The sequence below is a fragment of the Coregonus clupeaformis genome, chromosome 7 (genome assembly GCF_020615455.1).
Source record: "Coregonus clupeaformis isolate EN_2021a chromosome 7, ASM2061545v1, whole genome shotgun sequence".
NCBI classification, from domain to species: domain Eukaryota; kingdom Metazoa; phylum Chordata; class Actinopteri; order Salmoniformes; family Salmonidae; genus Coregonus; species Coregonus clupeaformis.
In genome coordinates, this window is record NC_059198.1 from 49,977,343 (window position 1) to 50,001,107 (window position 23,765).

General features: G+C 44.2%; 1 protein-coding gene across 1 annotated transcript; it reads right to left on the minus strand.

The window, feature by feature from the left end:
• Positions 1-2,826: 2,826 nt before the first annotated feature.
• Positions 2,827-19,098, minus strand: LOC121569947 (polypyrimidine tract-binding protein 2). The gene is made up of 13 exons (XM_041881302.2): positions 18,815-19,098; positions 18,032-18,059; positions 17,508-17,568; positions 16,219-16,421; positions 14,526-14,810; positions 9,320-9,430; positions 8,926-9,127; positions 8,455-8,570; positions 6,819-6,852; positions 6,236-6,328; positions 5,627-5,843; positions 5,254-5,331; positions 2,827-4,973 (listed from the first exon to the last, which is right to left on the minus strand). The coding sequence occupies exons 1-13, from the start codon at positions 18,820-18,822 to the stop codon at positions 4,844-4,846; spliced, it is 1,566 nt and encodes a 521-aa protein (XP_041737236.1). The 5' UTR covers positions 18,823-19,098; the 3' UTR covers positions 2,827-4,843.
• Between the last annotated feature and the right edge of the window lie 4,667 nt (positions 19,099-23,765).

Genomic DNA, 23,765 nt, shown 5'->3' on the forward strand with positions numbered 1-23,765 from the left:
TTTCAAGTCCTGCCACAACATCTCAATTGGGATTAGGTCTGGACTTTGACTAGGCCATTCCGAAACTTACAATTTGTTGCTTTTTAGCAATTTTCATGTAGACTTGATTGTGTGTTTTGGATCATTGTCTTGCTGCATGACCCAGCTGCGCTTCAGCTTCAGCTCACAGATGGATGGCCTGACATTCTCCTGTAGAATTCTCTGATACAGAGCAGAATTCATGGTTCCTTCTATTAAGGCAAGTCATCCAGGTCCTGAGGCAGCAAAGCATCCCCAAACCATCACACCACCACCACCATGCTTGACCTTTGGTCTGATGTTCTTACTGTGGAATGCAGAGTTTGGTTTTCGCCAGGCATTACTGGAACCATGTCGTCCACTTTTTTTATAAAAGTGCATTTTTTATGGTGAAAATTATCTTCTTCAAACTTGAAACTCACGTGCCGCCTATGTATGCCAGTTAGGCTCTACACCGGTTGTAAAGCGAATTAATGGGCTTCACACACAGGATATACTCCTGTTGTAAAGATTAGCAATGTGCTTAATATTAAGAATGTTGAGAAATAAATATAGTAGGCCTAGCCTATAGAAAGCTGATGGGATCCTTCTTTTGAATAGAGGCCATCAAAACTGTTTTCTTACGCAATTGCATAGCCTATAGAAATGTTGACAACAACATGAGCTCATGGGCTCTCATTAAGTGTTTGATTCGATTTTTGATAACATTTGCATTGATGTCAGAGTGATTAGAGGGACAGTAGAGTGCTGAGTACCAGGCAGTTAGCAAGTTTGGTAGGCTACTAATGACCATCAGCAGCACCAGAGCTTGGAGAAGCCTAATTACTGTGACTAAACGGTCAGGTGGAATTTGGCTGCGGTCATGACTCGGGTAATACGTTCACCATAACAGCCCTAGTTTTAGTGCCTTCCCTTACCCGACCTGCGGCAGAACAGAACCGACATCAGAATACCTACAGTCCAGGAGTTAAGACCTTGAGATGTTCTGGTCTGTTATTGTTCTGTATTATGTCATGTTCTGTGTGGACCCCCGGAAGAGCCAATGGGGATCCGAATAAAAAACTATGTAAAACATAATATAGACATACAGTGGCTTGCATTTTTCCTATTTTGTTGCCTTACAACCTGGAACTAAAATTGATTTTTGGGGGGTTTGTATCATTTGATGTACACAACGTGCCTACCACTTTGAAGATGCAAAATATGTTTTGTGAAACAAACAAGAAATAAGATTTAATTTTTTTTTTAAATACTTGAGCGTGCATAACTATTCACTCCCCCAAAGTCAATACTTTGTAGAGCCACCTTTTACAGCAATTACAGCTGCAAGTCTCTTGGGGTATGTCTCTATAAGCTTGGCACATCTAGTCAGTGGGATTTTTGACCATTCTTCAAGGCAAAACTGCTCTAGCTCCTTCAAGTTGGATGGGTTCCGCTGGTGTACAGCAATCTTTAAGTCATACCACAGATTCTCAATTGGATTGAGCGTCTGCTAAATGACTAAAACGATTGAGGTCTGGGCTTTGACTAGGCCATTCCAAGACATTTAAATGTTTCCCCTTAAACCACTCGAGTGTTGCTTTAGCAGTATGCTTAGGGTCATGTCCTGCTGGAAGGTGAACCTCCGTCCCAGTCTCAAATCTCTGGAAGACTGAAACAGGTTTCCCTCAAGAATTTCCCTGTATTTAGCGCCATCCATCATTCCTTCAATTCTGACCAGTTTCCCAGTCCCTGCCGATGAAAAGCATCCCCACAGCATGATGCTGCCACCACAATGCTTCACTGTGGGGATGGTGTTCTCGGGGTGATGAGAGGTGTTGGGTTTGCGCCAGACATAGCGTTTTCCTTGATGGCAAAAAAGCTCAATTTTAGTCTCATCTGAACAGAGTACCTTCTTCCATATGTTTGGGGAGTCTCCCACATGCGAACACCAAATGTGTTCGCTTATTTTTTTATTTGAGCAATGGCTTTTTTCTGGCCACTCTTCCGTAAAGCCCAGCTCTGTGGAGTGTACGGCTTAAAGTGGTCCTATGGAGAGATACTCCAATCTCCGCTGTGGAGCTTTGCAGCTCCTTCAGGGTTATCTTTGGTCCCTTTGTTGCCTCTCTGATTAATGCCCTGAAAAATGACCTTTTGGTGGGTGGCCCACTCTTGGCAGGTTTGTTGTGGTGCCATATTCTTTCCGTTTTTTAATAATGGATTTAATGGTGCTCCGTGGGATGTTCAAAGTTTCAGATATTTTTTTATATCCCAACCCTGATCTGTACTTCTCCACAACTTTGTCCCTGACTTGTTTGGAGATCTCCTTGTTCTTTATGGTGCCCCATGCTTAGTGGTGTTGCAGACTCTGGGGCCTTTCAGAACAGGTGTATATATACTGAGATCGTTTACATTTTAGTCATTTAGCAGACGCTCTTATCCAGAGCGACTTACGGTTAGTGAGTGCATACATTTTTCATACTGGCCCCCCGTGGGAATCGAACCCACAACCCTGGCGTTGCAAGTGCCATGCTCTACCAACTGAGCTACAGGAGACAGATTGCACACAGGTGGACTTTATTTAACTAATTATGTGTGACTGCATATTTTGGGATTTATTGGAAATGAGTTTTTTCTGTTTATCTGTTCTTAATGTTTGCTGATGTAGATATGTTTTTGAGTTGGGAGTGGGACAAGACAATTGTATTTCTGCAACTGTTAATTGTCCTATTTGAAGCTAATAAAAATATGTTTGAAAATAAGATGGAATAGAGAAGCACAGTCCTTGAGACTGGATAGAAAGGTTGAGGAGAGAGACAGAAGACAGAATGAATACAGAAGTTTATTGAGCTACAGAGGAAAAGCAGAATACAACACAGAAAGTGGGAGAGAAAATCTCAAACACAACCAAGTCCGACCAAAATCTCCCGACTTTGTTAGAAAATTATTTTAATTGTGCCGCTTCCAAACTATATCTGAATCTTACATTTCCAGAGATGTAAAAATTAAACTAACATAGAAAATATACACGACTTTTCTCTTGAAAAACAGATACATTTATCCAGCAAGTTGAGGTTGTGGGACTCTATAAAACATAGTGGGTATTATTACATGTAGGTCTGCTTAAAATAAACGTATAAAGGAATTCATGTCGTTGATTCTGAATCAGGTCCTGTATATTACGTTATTTTTTCTTCTTCAAATATACAAAATATAATCAGAGGTTCATTCAAATGTTGTTCCTTTCCTTGGCGATGCAACTGTAAATTAAAGACTAAAAAAGGCACAAACTTTGGTCCTAACCAGGGTTGTCCCTCTTCAAAACTGCAACAGGTTGACATCACGACAGGTTCTACACTCCTTAAGCCTCTTCTCCAATGCAACAGCAGAGTTTTGGTAACACTTTATTTGAACTGTACGTCACAGACAGTCATAACACCGTCACGACATTTGCTTTGTCGTGTGTATGACAATATTGGAGACAGTTAAGTGCAGTTCAAATTAGTAAAGTATTACACAAGAGCCAGAGAGCAGGCAGTAGAAGGTTAGAAAACCACTCACCACCTACCCATGTACATTAATAAGTGACAATGAAAAATTAGGAAAGTAAAACAACCTATAAAGAATAGCAACATTAAGACTATTTTAGTAAATGTGTAAACTAAAAAAAAAAAAAAAAAAAAAAAAAGAAGGGGAAAATAACATTAAAATGATCATACAGATTGAAACTAGGGTTAAAGCGGTATTTGATGGTTGTAAGTCTACAAGAAACCTTCAAGCAAGTTAGCTATAAAAACAAAAAAAACAACACTGATTCAACTTCGATCTCATATTATTCCCCACTCCACAACAACCAGTGACTTTTTACGAAAGAGAAAATAAAAACCTGCACAAATTGAACAGCAACTGAAAAGGCGAAACTCGGGTGGCAGAAACGTACAAACTACACAGTCGGGAGAAGAGAAAAATCATGTTAACACAGTTCACATCAAAATTAATGTGCCTCAAAATCAGACAGGGATTTCATGTCAATATTTGGATGTAAAAATAGTTGATAGTCAGGTAAGGCACATATCTTGTAGAACTAATCATAATCAGAAGAGACGCCCATGTCCATTCATCCATCCTTCATTATGAGAAGGTAGAAAACGCAAACAGTTCGCTGATCATACAAAATGGGGTATGGGATTAACACAGGGGTCAGGAGTTATGGGATTAACACAGGGGTCAGGGGTTATGGGATTAACACAGGGGTCAGGATCAGGGGATATGGGATTAACACAGGGGTCAGGATCAGGTGAAGGGGATATGGGATTAACACAGGGGTCAGGATCAGGTGAAGGGGTTATGGGATTAACACAGGGGTCAGGATCAGGGGATATGGGATTAACACAGGGGTCAGGATCAGGTGAAGGGGGTATGGGATTAACACAGGGGTCAGGATCAGGGGATATGGGATTAACACAGGGGTCAGGATCAGGTGAAGGGGATATGGGATTAACACAGGGGTCAGGATCAGGTGAAGGGGATATGGGATTAACACAGGGGTCAGGATCATGTGAAGGGGATATGGGATTAACACAGGGGTCAGGATCATGTGAAGGGGTTAAAATATCCTCAAAACATCAAAGTACAACTATTTTTTCCCCCTGATTTCTTCCCCCGATTTCAGTTTCTGGTTCTCTCTGAAGGAATGACTGATAAAAAAAAAAAGAATGAGGTCAAAGGTCAAAATGTGGTCCCCCAGAGTCTGGAACGAGTCAACAGGGTTAACAAAACGCCAGCCAAAAGCTGTTAGGGAAACAGAAAGCAGTGGATGTTGTGGAGGATCGATCATTACGCAAGTTTAGATGGTGGATTTGGAGAAGGAGACTCTCAGGTGATGGTTGTCTCCCATGTTGTAGTTGTGGAGGTCGATCAGACCCTGGATGGCCTCTTCCACCGTCGACATCTGGAGCAGCGCCATTTTGTGATCCCTAGGAAGAGAAGATGGTTGAAGACATTGCAATACAACTTTATTTGTCCAACTGTTCCATCAGAATGTACTGTATATTCTGCTCTGCTCTCAACCACCCCACAGAATGGACAAACATGCCCATCTATGAGAGGAGCACAAGGTCAGCAAGTCTATCACCCCTGGAGCTAGCAACAGCGCTAAGGAAAGTCTGAATCAATTCTCAAGTTCATTCACAACCAACTGAAGAGCAACTGTAGTTCAGTGATGTTATTATATGTGTTAAGGAGAACCAGACGTACTGGAAGAACTTGAATGCGTTCACAGTTCCCCCGGCGTTGGAGAACAGCAGTCGGAGGTCTTCTTCGGTTACGTCCGTTCTGTGGAAACACATGAATTTAGCTTTCCAAGGACACAGCCAACCCAGACTTTAAGGTTCCCTTTACTTTCCTTCCAGGTATAGACGTTGCCTCAGATTACCCCCCCCCAAAAAAAAAAATCCTAACCGTTAAGTGACAAAGCGCAAAACTGTCCTTAAATATCACTGTCCAGGGGAATGCACCAACAGACACAGGATCTGCTTACCATGTCCAAATCCTAACAATAACCATTATGAGCTAATACATAAGTGTTCTTAGATCAGTGTGTGGCGTAGGGGCCATGCGGTAGACTCACGGGATGTTGGAGAGGTGGAGGGTGGTGGTGGGAGGGAAGATGTTCTGAAAGTTCTTGGAGCCGGGTTTCTTGAAGCGGTGCAGGGGAGAGTTGGTGAAGTCCTTGGTGAGGCCCTGGTCATCCAGTCCATCCCTGGGCAGCTGCACTGAGGTGTGCTTGGACAGAGCCACCCTGATCACCTTCCCATACATCTTCTGCCCGTTCAGGTGACTCATAGCTGGAAGCATTTCATTTGTACTAAGTGAGTTTTTAATACAGCAGTACGGCGTCCCAAGACATTTCCCCCTCCATTCCAGTCTAGTGCATTTAGGAGACAATCTACTTCAAAATAATGGAATAATCAAGCAAGTAGTTACTAAATAAGTCTGGGGAGATGTTTACTGACTGGTAAAAAGGACATGAGACAATGGAGGCGGCGACGCATGTTACCTAGCTGGGCGTGGTCATCCCTAGCTGGGCGTGGTCATCCCTAGCTGGGCGCGGTCATCCCTAGCTGGGCGCGGTCATCCCTAGCTGGGCGCGGTCATCCCTAGCTGGGCGCGGTCATCCCTAGCTGGGCGCGGTCATCCCTAGCTGGGCGTGGTCTTACCTAGCTGGGCGTGGTCTTACCTAGCTGGGCTTGGTTGGCATCAGCCATCTGTATCAGAGCACTGTCTTTCTTATTGTAGAGGATCTTCACCCTCTGGGCATCACCATACACCCCTGGGTTAAAGTCATGAGCAGACGAGAGGAGGGCGAGGAGGAAGAGGAGGAGACAGTGAGGAAACACTTTAGCACTGGAGATAGAGGGAACGTTTAGGCAAGGCAGAGACAGAGGAAGAGGCTAGATAGAGACCGAGTCAAAGTAGGCTAGAGATCATTCATCAGAATAAACATTTGAAGAGAGGTGTGTATAAAGGCCAGACTGAGACACCCCATAAACAGATACGTTAACAACATGTTTGGATAATTAAACTACTGTATAGGCTATGCCAAAACAATGTACCATGCATTACCACAAATCTATGGATGGATCAATTTCGATAGCCAAAAGAAAGAGATTGAGAGAACCAAACCAATGTAACAGATGAGCAAAAAAACGATAACTACAAGCCAAAACAATTACTGCATATGGAAATGAACAAAATAAAAGTGAATGTCTCTTTAGAACTGAAATAACCGACAGAAGAAGAGAGCGAGAGCGCTAACATACCGAAGAGGGTAAACAGACTTTGGGGCGTAACCATCTTTAGAAGGAGAGAAGAGCAAAGCAGCAGAAGACAGGTAGACAGGTAGAAGAGTCGGAGCGGAGGTAGAGAGCGGAGCGGAGATGGACAGATCATCCATAACGGAGGAGGGTGGTTTCCCGTAGAATGGTGGGTGGTGGTGGTCATGGAGTATGGTTCAAGGCAGTTAATTTGGGGATAAGGTTGGTCCAAGGGAACAGGTTTTGTTCAAGCACCAAGCATGAAGAGGGGGTTATAGGGAGGGAGGGATGAAGCAAAAAGGGAAAAGATTGGGGGGAGAGAGCGAGAGAGAGAGGGGGGAGGGATGAAGCAAAGGGGAAAGATGGGAGAGAGAGAGAGAGGGGGGGGGGGATGAAGCAAAGGGAAAAGATGGGGGAGAGAGAGCGAGAGAGAGAGAGGGGGGAGGGAAGGATGAAGGGTAGGTAGGTGGGGAGGGAGGAAGGGAGGGCAAATGCAAATGTAAAAAAAAAACAGTGAGGGAGGGGGACAAAAATTAAAATACAGGTCAGTACACTGGAAATGATGCAGGAGTTTGGTCAGACTATGACTGGTTCATGTACTTAGTCAGAACTAAACAAGCAAATCAATTGTGCCAAATGTAATCATCCCCTTGACAAACATAGAAAGGTACAGTCAATGTCAAATCATAACCACAGGAGCTACAGACTAGCAAAAAAAGAAACAAAAAAGACATGTGGTAGGCTAGAGCTTGAAGTTCAGGATCATTCTGTGCTTTAGTAAACGGGTATGAAATGAGGACAATTAGTACAAAAGATCACTCAAATCTCAGTTTAGTAGCATGGACATGCAAGAACAGACATGAAACCACCTGGTAGACACTCACAGACATACACGTTAAAGAGGGTGTGGGGCCAAAATAGTAACCGCAAGTCAAAGTATCTGAAATATGGGGTCCTCTCCATAGAGACAGAGAGGAGAGAGCCAGAGTTACATTTCAGTTGGAAAAAGAGAATAGGAGTGATTCAGACAAGACTAAGATATCATAGAGCCAGACAGAGGAGAGATTAGACAGTGTTAACCAGTTTCAGATCAACACGGCAGACAGAGGAGAGATTAGACAGTGTTAACACGGCAGACAGAGGAGAGATTAGACAGTGTTAACCAGTTTCAGATCAACACGGCAGACAGAGGAGAGATTAGACAGTGTTAACACGGCAGACAGGGGAGAGAAAAGCAGAGACAGGAGCAGGATAGGTGAAATGAGTGAGTTTATAGAGACTTCCTTTTTCCATCTTTGGGGCAAGAGGGGCGCAAAGAAAGAAAGAGAGAGAGAGCGACAGAGAGAGAGATTGGAGACAGAAAGATTGGAGACAGACAGAGAGAGAGAGAGAGATTGGAGACAGAGACAGACACAGAGAGAGAGATAGAGACAGAGAGATTGGAGACAGAGACAGACAGAGAGAGATTGGAGACAGAGACAGACAGAGAGAGAGAACGGAGAGAGAGAGAAACAGCAAGAGGGAGAAAGTGAGCGAGAGGACGATTGAGCGAGAGAGAGAAATAAATGAGTGTTGGTTTGTGAGAAGTGTTTGGCCTACGTCTGGAGGGGGTGGGTGGGTAGGTAGGTAGATCATTACTGACCTCTTCGTTGAGGTTGGAGACCAGGAGCACGCCGCCGGAACCAGAGTGACCAGACAGAGCCACCCTCCCCGCAGCAGCAGCAGCCGCAGCCGCAGCATTCAGCGGGCTCAGGGCACCTGGAGAGAGGTCAGAGGGGTCAGGATTTAGTCTCACCCTGGGCTAGCGAGGGCACAGATTTCCCTTTAGGACCAACGGAATGGTCGAAAACGTGCAAACTCCACCCAGCCAGAGACCTGGGCGAGGTAAAAACAAAAACGTTCTCTCCCTGGCAGTCAGGTACAGTCGGTCCAGAAATAGTGATTCCACCTGACACTGGCCAAGGATGATGTTCACAAACATGAGCAGAGAGATAGACCCCACACAGAACCAGATGTAAAAAGCAGAGCTCGCCCCCTAAACCAGTGTCAAGCTTCCAACACCTCCCAACTTCCTGACCCCAAAGAAGAGAGGAGGAGCTACCGGGGATCTTACCGAGCAGAGAGTTGGAGTCCTTGCCTTGGAAGGCAGCAGCCATGTTGGGGTCTATGGCAGGCTGTCCATCCCCGGCAGGGAGCTCTGGCCGGGTGTAGTCACGGCTCTTGTCGTTGTTGTACTTGACGTTCAGGTTGACCAGCTTGGAGTAGTCGATGCGGAGCGTACAGCACGAGTTGTAGATGTTCTGTCCATCCAGGGCCTGAGGAGCAATGGAACGATTCCAGTTGAGTCTATTTGCCATGTGTAATGATAAGTACTGTATATTGGAAATCTTCGCAGAACTCAATCAAAATAGCAAGTATACAAATTTACATATACGCCAACGTGCAATGAAAATGGTAAAACTCTGTTCATTATCAATTTGTTACGTGCTACGAGAAGCCCCACTCACTACTTTGGCTTGCTGGGCAGTCGGTGGGTCGTTGAACTGCAGCAGGGCCTGGAACTGATTGTTCTTGGTGAATGTGATTATCTTCATGACAGTGCCAAACTTTGAGAAGATCTGACAATAAAAAAAACAGAAAATAACAATACAAAATATTGAAAATACAACCTCCACGAAGTAGCTGATATTTGACAAATCAGATGTAATATTAAAAGCCACTTTTAAAAAAACACCCTAATTTCTGCAATGAGGTAAGGGCAGAAGAGGTAGTCAAGTTTCAAGTTGTAATGTCACATGCACAAGTACAGCGAAACGCCTTTCTTGCAAACTCAAAACCCAACAATGCAATAATCAATAACTATGTGAACGGCAAAGCATTGTCTCTGCCTGGCCGGCTCCTGTCTCTCCATTGGGATCCTCTGCCTCTGACCCTATTACGGGGGCTGAGTCACTGGCTTACTGGTGCTTTCCATGCCGTCCCTAGGAGGGGTGGAGTCACTTGAGTGGGTTGAGTCACTGACGTGATCTTCCTGTCCAATTTGTCGCCCCCTCGGGCTCGTGCGGTGGAGGAGATCTTCGTGGGCTATACTCAGCCTTGTCTCAGGGTAGTAGGTTGGTGGTCTGTTGATATCCCTCTGGTGGTGTGGGGGCTGTGCTTTGGCAAAGTGGGTGGGGTTATATCCTGCCTGGTTGGCCCGGTCCGGGGGTATCGTCGGACGGGGCCACAGTGTCCCCTGACCCCCCCACGTCTCAGCCTCCAGGATCTATACTGCAATAGTCTATGTGCCGGGGGGCTAGGGTCAGTCTGTTATATATGGTGTTATTCTCCTGTCTTATCCGGTGTCCTGTGTGAATTTAAGTATGCTCCCTCTAATTCGCTCTCTCGCCCTCTCTCTGTCTCCCTCCCCTCCCGGAGGACCTGAGCCCTAGGACCATGCATCAGGACTACCTGGCCTGATGACTCCTGGCTGTCCCCAGTCCACCTGGTCGTGCTGCTGCTCCAGTTTCCACTCTTCTGCCTGCGGCTATGGAACCCTGACCTGTTCACCGGACGTGCTACCTTGTTCCGGACCTGCTGCGCTCTCTACCGCACCTGCTGTCCTTGACCTCTGAATGCTCGGCTGTGAAAAGCCAACTGACATTTACTCCTGAACACGAGAAAGTAAGTAAACTTACTATATAGAGGGTCAGTTCCAGTAACATATTTACAATGTGTAGGGATACTGGAGTGATGGAGGTAGATATGTATAGTGGTAAGGTTACTACACTGCTCAAAAAAATAAAGGGAACACTTAAACAACACAATGTAACTCCAAGTAAATCACACTTCTGTGAAATCAAACTGTCCACTTAGGAAGCAACACTGATTGACAATAAATTTCACATGCTGTTGTGCAAATGGAATAGACAACAGGTGGAAATCATAGGCAATTAGCAAGACACCCCCAATAAAGGACTGGTTTTGCAGGTGGTGACCACAGACCACTTCTCAGGTCCTATGCTTCCTAGCTGATGTTTTGGTCACTTTTGAATGCTGGCGGTGCTTTCACTCTAGTGGTAGCATGAGACGGAGTCTACAACCCACACAAGTGGCTCAGGTAGTGCAGCTCATCCAGGATGGCACATCAATGCGAGCTGTGGCAAGAAGGTTTGCTGTGTCTGTCAGCGTAGTGTCCAGAGCATGGAGGCGCTACCAGGAGACAGGCCAGTACATCAGGAGACGTGGAGGAGGCCGTAGGAGGATAACAACCCAGCAGCAGAACCGCTACCTCCGCCTTTGTGCAAGGAGGAGCAGGAGGAGCACTGTCAGAGTCCTGCTAAATGACCTCCAGCAGGCCACAAATGTGCATGTGTCTGCTCAAATGGTCAGAAACAGACTCCATGAGGGTGGTATGAGGGCCCGACGTCCACAGGTGGGGGTTGTGCTTACAGGACGTTTGGCATTTGCCAGAGAACACCAAGATTGGCAAATTCGCCACTGGCGCCCTGTGCTCTTCACAGATGAAAACAGGTTCACACTAAGCACGTGACAGACGTGACAGAGTCTGGAGACGCCGTGGAGAACGTTCTGCTGCCTGCAACATCCTCCAGCATGACCGGTTTGGCGGTGGGTCAGTCATGGTGTGGGGTAGCATTTCTTTGGGGGGCCGCACAGCCCTACATGTGCTCGCCAGAGGTAACCTGACTGCCATTAGGTACCGAGATGAGATCCTCAGACCCCTTGTGAGACCATATGCTGGTGCGGTTGGCCCTGGGTTCCTCCTAATGCAAGACAATGCTAGACCTCATGTGGCTGGAGTGTGTCAGCAGTTCCTGCAAGAGGAAGGCATTGATGCTATGGACTGGCCCGCCCGTTCCCCAGACCTGAATCCAATTGAGCACATCTGGGACATCATGTCTTGCTCCATCCACCAACGCCACGTTGCACCACAGACTGTCCAGGAGTTGGCGGATGCTTTAGTCCAGGTCTGGGAGGAGATCCCTCAGGAGACCATCCGCCACCTCATCAGGAGCATGCCCAGGCGTTGTAGGGAGGTCATACAGGCACGTGGAGGCCACACACACACACTACTGAGCCTCATTTTGACTTGTTTTAAGGACATTACATCAAAGTTGGATCAGCCTGTAGTGTGGTTTTCCACTTTAATTTTGAGGGTGACTCCAAATCCAGACCTCCATGGGTTGATACATTTGATTTCCATTGATAATTTGTGTGTGATTTTGTCGTCAGCACATTCAACTATGTAAAGAAAAAAGTATTTAATAAGATTATTTCATTCATTCAGATCTAGGATGTGTTGTTTAAGTGTTCCCTTTATTTTTTTGAGCAGTGTATATACAGGGTCAGTCAGTTCCTGTACCATATTTACAATGTGCAGGGATACTGGAGTGATGGAGGTAGATATGTAAAGGGATAAGGTGACTAGGCAACAGGATATAAGATAAACAGTGTAGCAGCAGCTTGTATGTGAGTGGGTGTGTAGAGTCAGTATAAATGTATGTGCATATTATGTGTGAGTGAGAAAATGATGGAGTGCGTGTGTGTTGGAGTGACAGTGTGTGTGAATAGAGACAAATATTAAAGTAAAAGGTCAATAAATATAGTGTGTAACTATTGTGTTAGCTATTAATCAGTCTTATTGATTGTTGATAGAGGCTGTTCAAGAGGCTGTTAGCGCCAGACTTGATGCACAGGTACCGCTTGCCGCGTGGAAGCAGAGAGAATAGACTATACGGCTTATCTTCATGACAGTGCCAAACTTTGAGAAGATCTGACAATTTAAAAAAAAACAGAAAATAACAGAAAATAACAATACAAAATATTGAAAATACAACCTCCACGAAGTTGGAGTCGTGCTTGGCCACGCAGCCGTGGGTGAACAGGGAGTACTGGAGGGGACTAAGCACACACCCCTGTGGGGCCCCTGTGTTGAGGGTCAGCGTGGCTACCCTCACCACATGGGGTCGGCCCGTCAGGAAGTCCAGGATCCAGTTGAAGAGGGAGGTGTTCAGACCCAGAGTCCTAAGTTTGGTGTCGAGCTTGGAGGGGACAATGGCGTTGAACGCTGAGCTGTAGTCAATGAACAGCATTCTCACATAGGTATTCCTCTTATCTAGGTGGGTGAGGGCAGTGTGGAGAGCAATTGAGATTGCCTCATCTATGGATCTGTTGGGGCGGTATGCAAATTGGAGTGGGTCTAGGGTGTCTGGGATGGTGGTGTTAATGTGTGTCATAACCAGCTTCTCAAAGCCCTTCATGATCACAGCAGTGAGTGCTACAGGGCAGTAGCCATTGCGGCATGAAGCATTAAGAGTTCTTGGGGACAGGAATGATGGCGGCCATCTTAAAACATTTGGAGATTACAGATTGGGTCAAGGTGGAGGTTGTAAATGACAGTGAATATGCATGCCAGCTGTTCTGCTCATGTTCTGAGAAACATGCCCTGGAATAACGCCAGGCGGCGTGTTGACCTGATTGAAGGCCTTTCTCACGTCGGCCCCGGAGAGTGAGATCACTCAATCCTCTGGGTCTGTGACGGCCCTCAGACCCGGCATGATGTGGCGTGCATAAAATGCATTCAGTTGGTCTGGTAGAGAGGCATCATTGGGAAGATCAGTTGGGTCTTCCTTTGTAATCCGTAATGGACTGTAGCCCCAGCCACCTGCGGCGGGCGGCAGAGCCTGTGCAGTATATCTCCACCTTATTCCTTTATTGTCCTTCTGCTCGTTTGATGACTCTGGAGGTCATAGCGTGACTTCCTGTCCTCAGCCGTAGCCTCAGGGTTGTCTACGACAAGGTTTCCCAAAGTCGGTCCAGAGGCCTCCCCCGGGTGCACGTTTAGTTTTTTGCCCTCGCACTACACAGCTGATTCAAATAATCAAATCTTGATGATGAGTCGTTTATTTGAATCAGCTGTGTTGTGCTAGGGCAAAAACTAAAATGTGCACCAGGGGGGGGTCCAAAGACCGACTTTGGGAAACCCTGATCTACGATAACTCTGTGCGGTAGCCCTGTCCTTCAGTTTAGTGCCAACCTAGGTGTTAATCCAGGGCTTTTGATTGGGGAAGCAGCGTCCCCTCACCGTGGGTACAACGTCGCTGATGCATTTTCTAATGAAGCCAGTGACGGAGGTGGTTATCTCGTCAATGTTATCGGCGGAGTCTCTGAACGTATTCCAGCCAGCGTTAGCAAAGCAGTCCTGTAGCATAACCTCGGATTCTGCTGACCACCTCTCAACGGAGCGAGTCACGGGTACTTCCTGTTTGTGTTTCTGCTTGTAAACAGGAAGCAGGAGTACGGAGTCATGATCTGATTGACGGTTTTCCCCTTCTCCTTAATCTCACCAGGATCCCCTCCCCCTTGCCTCTAACGCCGGCGTTTCCTCTTGGATAGCCGGAAAACTGGGTCGGAATTACAGAGCGCCCCATGAGTCGAAGTTGAAGCCGGAATTGGGGTAAGTAACTGCCAATCTGATGTTCAAAAGTTATTGTCGGTTGTAAGAATTAATAGCGCATACATTCCGTGAAAAAAAAAAAAAAAAAAAAAAAAATTCACAAATAGCAAAACGGAGGCCATGCAGTACGGCGCCATTGATTTGGATCATGTCTGTACAAAACGGAGCACAACCACAAAATTTTTAAAAAAAAAATTATATTGCATTTATAAAATCTGCCCTCTGACCCTGACAAACCTATTAGAATAGGAAGGTACCTGTTGCAGCACATCCAAAGTGACTGGGTAGAACATGTTGTCAATGATTATTCTGAGCACAGGGCTGGACGCCTCCGTTAGATCTGATGTAGGGGTACCTCCCCCCTGGACCGCCGACACCGCCTGCAGGACCGCCTGGGCCCGCTGGTTTCCACTATCTGTTTTGAGTTCTTTGTGGTTGGAGTACTGGATGAATACGGGGACGTTACGAACATGAGGTGTCACAGTGGAGTAGTAGTTGACCATGGTTATTGCTGCTTCCTCTGTCCCCAGCTCCAAGAAAGCCTGAAGACCAAAATGGACAAGAACAGCATTTAGAGTTCTGTTAGGCTATATACCTAATGGCATTCTATGGAAGTCTTACGATACAGAAATGATACAGTTCAATTCAAATAAAACTGTACCATGTCTGTATCTAAGGCACCAGACTATACTTTCCCCTGGTGGCACTAAGGTTTTTCCAGTTGGAGGCACCAGCCAATGATTTGGTGGCACCCCAAAAAATAAAATGTTTCATATTTGTATTATATTTTACTGTTAGGAATTATTTTTTTTTATTTATTTTTTTGAATGTTCAATAGAATGAATTTGCCTACGTCTTTATGTGCACTAATATCACAGCCTCATTTATTTTGGGGCTAATTCACCACCTGAATAACTAGAAACTCAAAACACATGATCTAGATCGCTAACTGTAAATATAATACCCACTGCTAGTAGCCATGTATTAACCTAACAGTAAAAAAAAAATTATGTCCAAAAGAACATTGCCGTTGTAGCCTACCACTCAATGCGGCCTAGGAAATCGCAATGGCCAAAGCGCAGTTCGCTCGCTCCGTATCTCAAAGCCATATCAAATATCTTGGCTGTAAGATAGCTGTTATTGAGCACGGAGAAAGAAAAAAAAAAGAATCCATACCTACAGAAAGCTGATAACCTCCTTTCTTCAACTGTGACAACAGGATAGCTGTGTTTTCCAGGCAATTTGATTTTTGTTATACAATCCGAACACTTCATTCTCCCCGGGAAAAGAGCGGTTCGCTCGACAACCAGCGAAACAGGTACAGGGGCAGGCAGGTAGACACTCATTACAGGAATCATGAGGATAATGTACTTTACTGTTTGACCAAATCATGGTTTTAGCCTCCTACATTAAAAAAAACTTGCACAGCCAAGTCAAAGGGTCGCAAAATGTGACTAAATGGTATCATAAAATACTTTATATGCAGGGAGTGGGACATAAATGAAGGAAACATGGTGATTAATGCCACTCTGCACACACAAGCTTGTTAGTCCAACGTTAACTTTCGGAAGTTAAGACATTCAAAGTTCCTTCATAGAAGCCACTCCTCCGTAGGTATAACTCTGTGGACCTAATTGAGATAACGCATTTCATAACAAGATGGCCAGCGCTTCAAAACCAAGCCTCCTCCACCCTCTCTCGCACTATCCCCACGTGTCCACTTATATCAGTGCATTTGTAACAACCTAACCATTACGAAACTTCGATTAGAACAAATAAGGCCCACGTAGCAAATTAGCAATTACATTTTTTTTGTTGACCAAATGCGACACTCATTGACCTGCATACAAAAATTCCTCCCTTCGTGGGCAAATTTTTTTTTTGTGTAAAGATTTTGGGCGGAGTAAAACATCCGTCGCGTCGCCTGTTCCTCTATCTGGGCCCACTCACCTGGTTTTTCCCCTTAAGCGTCAGGATATTGGTGACCTTCCCGAAAGGTAACCCCAGGGCAATGACCTCCGATTCTGAAGTTTCATTGGGCAGTTTTCTGATGTGCAGCACACGAGAGGGAGGTGCTTCCATCCGGTCTTCCACTCTCAGCTTTTTACTGTCGCTCCCATTGGCTTTACTGTCGTTCCCATTGGCTGTCCCATCTAGATAGAAAAAGACAGAAGCTTCTATTATCCCAATCCTGCTCTGCTCTAAAGCCGCCCACCAGAAAGCACAAAACACCCACTTCCTTGAGAGGAGCACGGAAACTAACACCACCACAGTCCATCCTCTTACGATGGACGGAAACAAGTCATAACTGAACTTCAGTGTTAGTGTTTCATTCTCAAACATTTAAAAATAAGTGTAACATTATATTTTGCATCTGAATGCAATTTACACTGAGCGTACAAAACATTAGGAACCCCCCCTCTCATTGCCCGCAGAACAGCCTTGATTCATCGGGGCATGGACTCTACAAGGTGTCGAAAGCGTTCCACGGGGATGCTGGCCCATGTTGACTCAAATGCTTCCCACAGTTGGCTGGATGTCCTTTGGGTGATGGACCATTCTTGATACACACTGGAAACTGTGAGCGTGAAAAACCCAGCACCGTTGCAGTTCTTGACACTCTCAAACCGGTGCGCCTGGCACCTACTACCATATCCCGTTCAAAGGCACTCCTAAATATTTAGTCTTGCCCATTCACTGTCTGAATGGCACATATACACAATCCATGTCTCAAAAATGTATTATTTAACCCGTCTTGTCCCCTTCATCTACACTGATTGAAGTGGATTTAACAGGTGACATCAATAATGGATCATAGCTTTCACCTGGATTCAACTGGTCAGTCTATGTCATGGAAAGGGCAGGTGTTCTTAATGTTTTGTACACTCAGTGTATGTTGAGGCTTTCTAGATATAGATTTGAAGGACCTACAGAAAACATTAATACAGTAACTTTCTCAGCCAACCAGAGTCTGGCTACATTCTCTTCAGCTCCTACCTTACTATAGTTTCTCTAAGACATTACAGCCATGTTCTGAAGAGATATAGCCTATTGAAATGCACAGCATCTCTCTTTCAGTCACACCTACAGATACCGAAACACCTCCCGCGGGGAAAGACACTCACCAATACAGCCGTTCGACTTCAAACATTCATTAATCCTTTTGACTTATTTGAATGCCGTTGGAACACGATCAAATGACCATTCAGAGGGGACTGGCAAAGGAACAGCGAACTTACCAGTGATACTGTCAGAACCACTGTTGTAGACACTGCTTGATATCAGTTCATCTGATCCTCTCTGGAGAAAGAGATAAAACAAAAAGAGAGGGAGAAAGAGAAAGAAAGAGGGAGAAATTGACCCAAAACCTTTTTGACCCGATACTACATACTCTCTCAACAGTAACAAGCTACATTTAGGACTCTGTGCTCATACCAGTAGGCTTATGCCCAGATCCTGACTTGAAAGGACAACTTGCTTTTTAAAACAATTGTTGTAAATGTGAGAGTTGTAAATGTGAGTTGTGTGTCCTGTGTTAGGTATCAGCCCATAAAGTACCCTAGGGGTCTAAAAACTGGATGGAGGCAAACCTTGACCAGTGTGAGATACATTAGGCTACATCCTGATTAATGTAACAACTCAGCTGGGTAAGAAGAAAGGGTTTGCATTGCCATAGCAATGAAAGGGAATTTCAAGATGTGGTTTCCATGTATCTAACAAGCTATAACCTTTGCCATAAAGAGGGCATTGGGCTGAGGCTTACCTTTACACCAACTGCAACATCTCCAATACTGAAAAAGAGACGGAACAGAATGATTAGCTAGCTCGTTAAGCCCATTTTCCCCACAATTATCGCAGCATGCTGCTGCTTTGCTTATCTGGAGTTCAACTAGCTAGTAGCTAAGGAAGTTAGCTAGCTGGCTAGTGCCGTGGCTACATGCTAAAAGAAATCCACCAGTAGCAAACGTTTCTCTCTCTCCACCAGCACATAGCTAGTTAACTACTAGTTACAACATAACTAGCCATCTACACACGTTGACCACATATAAAAGGAGAAACCTGTATGGCAATGCACGCTAGCCAGGGATTTTGTAGCTTAACGGTGTTGATTACTTTTTGAGTGGATAGTTTACCCTAGCTAGCTACATTTCCGATCAACAAAGGATAAAATGAATGATCACCGGACAAGTGACGACGCGTCCCTTGTCACGCTTGAGTGGCCATCCTCTCTTAAGGCTAGCTAATTAACTAACGTTAGCTGAACATTATTGCCCAGTCAATTTATTAGCTAGTTTCTGAACAGTTGCGAAAACAAAATATACTTTGCGTTATCTAGCTAAAGCTAACTTGCAATCGCCCTCTGGCAGTTCGAATGCTCAGCCAGGAGTTAGCTAGCTAGCCAAGCTAACGTAACGTCAGCTAGCTACCGTTAGCTAAAATAAAACCTAGCTAGGGTGAGGTTAGCTAGCTACTCTAATTTAATCAACGAAATCTTGCCGCGCATGATGAATCATTCAAGAAAAACACATAGATAGCCAATACATACCCGTCCATTGCTAGAATATCCTTATAAACAACCGTTTTCTGCACTTCTCTTGCCAACAGCACACACAACAGACAACAAAATGGAGGGACTGAAGAGCTTAGCTGAAATAGTCGAACTCGGCGGAAATAGTCGAACAAAAAACGTGTTTCGCTTTACGTCTTTTTCTCTGTAAACCTAACTAGAACATTTTAAGACACAGTGGTACACTATTTTGTATTTTTTAGAGCCTTTAAATTGATGCATTGTCATTAATTAGTCTACAACATTTGCCGTGGCCATTGAATTGTTTGGGGTTTCTTTTTTTAGGCTATAGGCCTGTTTGTTTAGCCTTTTAATGTGACTCTGGGTTGTGCAACTTGTGCCTATATCAAACATGGGCATGGCTATATTGCACACATACACTGAACAAACATATAAACCCAACATGTAAACATATAAACCATGTAAAGTGTTGGTTTCATGAGCTGAAATAAAAGATCCCAGAAATGTTCCTTATGCACAAAAAGGTTATTTCTTTCAAATTATGTGCACACATTTGTTTACATCCCTGTTGCTGAGCATTTCTCCTTTGCCAAGATAATCCATCTACCTGACAGGTGTGGCATATAAAGAAGCTGATTAAAGAGCATGATCATTACACAGGTGCACCTTGTGCTGGGGACAATACAAGGCCACTCTAAAATGTGCAGTTTTGTCACACATCTCAAGTTTTGAGGGAGTGTGTAATTGGCATGCTGTCTGCAGGAATGTCCACCAGAGCTGTTGCCAGATAATTGAATGTTCATTTCCCTACAATAAGCCACCTCCAACTTCGTTTAGAGAATTTGGCACTACGTCCAACCGGCCTCACAACCACAGACCACGTGTATGGTGTTGTGTGGGCGAACGGTTTGCTGATGTCAACGTTGTGAACAGAGTGCACCATGGTGGCGGTGGGGTTATGGTATGGGCAGGCGTAAGCTATGGACAACGAACACAATTGCATTTTATCGATGGCAATTTGAATGCACAAAAATACTGTGATGAGATCCTGAGGCCCGTTGTCGTGCCATTCATCCGCCACCATCACCTCATGTTTCAGCATGATAATGCACAGCCCCATGTCACAAGGATCTGTACTAAATTCCTGGAAGCTGAAAATGTCTCAGTTCTTCCATGGCCTGCGTACTCACCAGACATGTCTCCCACTGTGCATGTTTGGGATGCTCTGGATCGACGTGTACGACAGCGTGTTCCAGTTCCCGCCAATATCCAGCAACTTCGCACAGCCATTGAAGAGGAGTGGGACAACATTCCACAGGCCACAATCAGCAGCCTGATCAACTCTATGCGAAGGAGATGTGCCGCGCTGCATGAGGCAAATTGTAGTCACGCCAGATACGGACTGTTTTTCTGATACACACCCCTACCTTTTTCTTTAAGGTATCTGTGCCTAATCAATTTATTTAAATTGACTGATTTCCTTATATGAACTGTAACTCAGTAAAATCTTTGAAATTGTTGCATGTTGCGTTTATATTTTTGTTCAGTATAATATGACCCCTCTACGGAAAGATGAGACTCTCAGGAACACGGGACCCGTCACGGGACTCGTCTGAAGTCGGTTCAGCCGATCTGCCAACTTCTGTCTGTAGTGTCCGAACTGTTTGGGCTACAAACTAATACCACCCCACTATGGAAAGGGGAGATTCAATGACCCTCAAAAGTGTCACGGGACTCGTCTGAAGGTAACCAGTACCGGTTAAAATAATTATAATGGAAGAATGATCTTTTTGTGGCAACAAAAAAAAGGGGGTTCAATATTTGTCCAAAAACCTCAAATATATATTTCCTGATCTTTCTTATGTCTCCTAGATATAGGAAAGACATTTCAAAACCTTTATCCTTATGATTTATTTTGAGTGTTTGTTTTCCCATTTACTGTATTAATGTGTTATTCAATTCATGTCTATGGGCTACTGTAGTAAAGTCCAAATTCAATATTTGATCAACTAATTTGTAAAATTATGCAACTTTTGTTTTTTTTGTCTTATTTCTTGTTTGTTTCATAAGAAAACATATTTTGCATCTTCAAGGTGATAGGCATGTTGTGTAAATCAAATAATACAAAACCCCCAAAAAATCCATTTTTAATTCCTGGTTGTAAGGCAACAAAGTAGGAAAAATGCCAAGGGGGGGTGAATACTTTCGCAAGCCACTGTATGTATTGTCTATTTTTAGTTAAACCCTGGCTTGAATTGAAACACTAGCTGTTGGTGACTTCTCTAATGTTATACAGGCCTAAATAGTATCATTGATGATGTATGATTTATAAAGTATGGTTAGGCCTACATTTAAATTTGCAGATAGATGGATTTGATTTATTTTTTAAATATCGGTTTTTCCATGTATGTTATTCAATGTGTTTCTATGGGCTAATAGCAGTAAGGCCACATTCAATGTTCATGAAGTTAGTAACAATGTGCTTTAGTGGTTTAGGGTGTTATAGATTATGTGCTTGGTGTTCTGTGTCTATTAACTGAAGTCTGTTCCATATCCTGTGATAAGAGATGCTAAGGTGCAAAATGTGAAACATATCTACAAGGCCTTTCAGGGTGAATGGTAGGCAAACACTAATACATGTTGTGCATCTATGTCATGATCGTTGAGAGACTGGTCAGACCAAGGTGCAGCGTGATATGTGTACATATTTATTAAGACAAATAAACACTTGACAAAATGACAAAACAACGAAAACGTGACGTCCTATGGGCTATACACACAATAAGCTAAACAGGAACACAAACAAGATCCCACAACTAAGGTAGGCAACCAGGCTGCCTAAGTATGATCCCCAATCAGAGACAACGAGCGACAGCTGCCTCTGATTGGGAATCACACCCGGCCAAACACAGAAATACAAATACTAGATCATAAACATAGAATCTAATAACATAGATCTCATACGACACTCACATCCTGACCCAACCAACAAGAGTTCTCTCGATCAGGGAGTGACAATCTAAGAAATGGAAGAGTGCAGCACTCAGCCTGTGACTTTTAGACAAAGAGATATTTTTCCCTAGATGTCATATTTTTCCCTAGATGTCATATTTTCCCCTAGATGTCACAGAGCTTTTTAAATGTTTAAAAAGAACGAAGTAGTAGAGACTGAAAAAAAGTTGGTGTTCGTTTTTGCTTTCATTTTTGTTTGCTTTGGTGGTGAATAGGGGTTGTCAGATTGCATTTGACATCTAATGAATAGCTACGAAATGGGCATTACCAACAAGGTCATGTGTGATGTAATATGAATGTAGAGGTGTTGCAGCTGAGCTCAAGGACAGCTTGGTTCTGTTTTTAGGACTGGGGAGAGTGGCGGAACCGGGGTGAATCCACTTTGGTAGCAGACAAGTCAGTCTGAATGCTTTAACGGTTTTGCATGGGAGGAGGACACGAAATAATGCATTCTATAACATATAGGGACAGTGGCATGAATTCATGGATGCCAAGGGAAGCCAGGCTGTCCCAAAATATTTACCAAGAAAAAAAGGAAAACAACATAAAAGAATGTATCTTTCGTCTCTCTGTGTTTCATAATATTTCTTCAATTCGCAAGAGGCTGAATGTATCTCACCAGAGAAAGCATCCAAGCGAGCAAAACAGCGCCCCCTTCTGTTTTAGCATGTGTAGCCCATCTGTTTGATGCTGTCTGGTAAAAAAGAGCATGATGACATTGTTGCCCGCAGCATTGAATGCAAGGGATGCCAGCCAGCATTTGGCCTCCCTTGATAAAAAAAAGAAAGAAAACAATAATAGCCAATCAGCGTTGAGCTAAACTGAGTGAGCTCAACAGTGAATGGTCCTGGTGCACCAAAAGACTGTCTCAAGGGAAGCCAGTTTGGATTTGGCTTCACACCAATCACATCGAGCGCAAAACATTATTGACAGAATTGTTGCATCTTGTTGTGTTGTTGTCCTCCGGTGGCTAGCTAGCTAGCTAAAATTGGCCCTTTCCTAAATTAGCTATGGATTTGAGATAAGGATTTGAACATACTGGCCAATGATTATAATGGCGATTCTGATCCAACCATAAAGTCATGCACTGTGCCCCTGGCCTGAGAGGATGAAATTCAATATGTAGCTAGATGTAGAAGTCTAATGTTAACTAGCTGGATCATCATTGCCCATGAAAGGAAGTTAGGCTAGCGAGCAAGCATTTTAGCCAGGTAGCCTCTAACAACAAAAACTAAAAGTGTACTGTATGACGGAGTCATAGACCGTTTCGTCAACATGAAAGAGAGGATGATGGTGTGATGGAACATTTTATTTTGGTGCTTTTCTATTTACCAATTTCTATGGTCTATGTTTGTGTTTTTCTATAATCCAATTTCTGTGTTCATGCAAGTGACTGATTGAACGAATCCTCACTATCAGTGTCCGCAATTTGGCAGTACGCCCAGTACCTTGTTTAGAGAAAGGGATATCTCCGTTTCAAGGTCTCCGCTTAAAGAGAAGAAGCCTCGCGAGGTATTGGTCTGTCACATGCATGACCCAGTATTGGTCGGTCACATGAATGAAGTAAACGTTAATGACTAATTAATTATGAATAAGCTAAATCATGCAAATATGACTTTAGTTCAGTATATAAAGGCACTAACGGGACTGCCCCATTAGAGCTCCTGACAGACGTTCACTGTGGTGCATTAAGTTGGTTGGAACCTCTCCAGCACGCTGACAATAAACAATGATTCATTTAAGATTGACTTCGAGTGTCCCTGTGTAAGAATTTCCACGACAATGGCATTGGCATTTCTCTACAAGTAGGAAGAGTCAACATGTTTTTTCTGCTTGTGCACACACACACGCACGCACGCACACACGCACGCACGCATGACACACACACACACACACACACACACACACACACACACACACACACACACACACACACACACACACACACACACACACA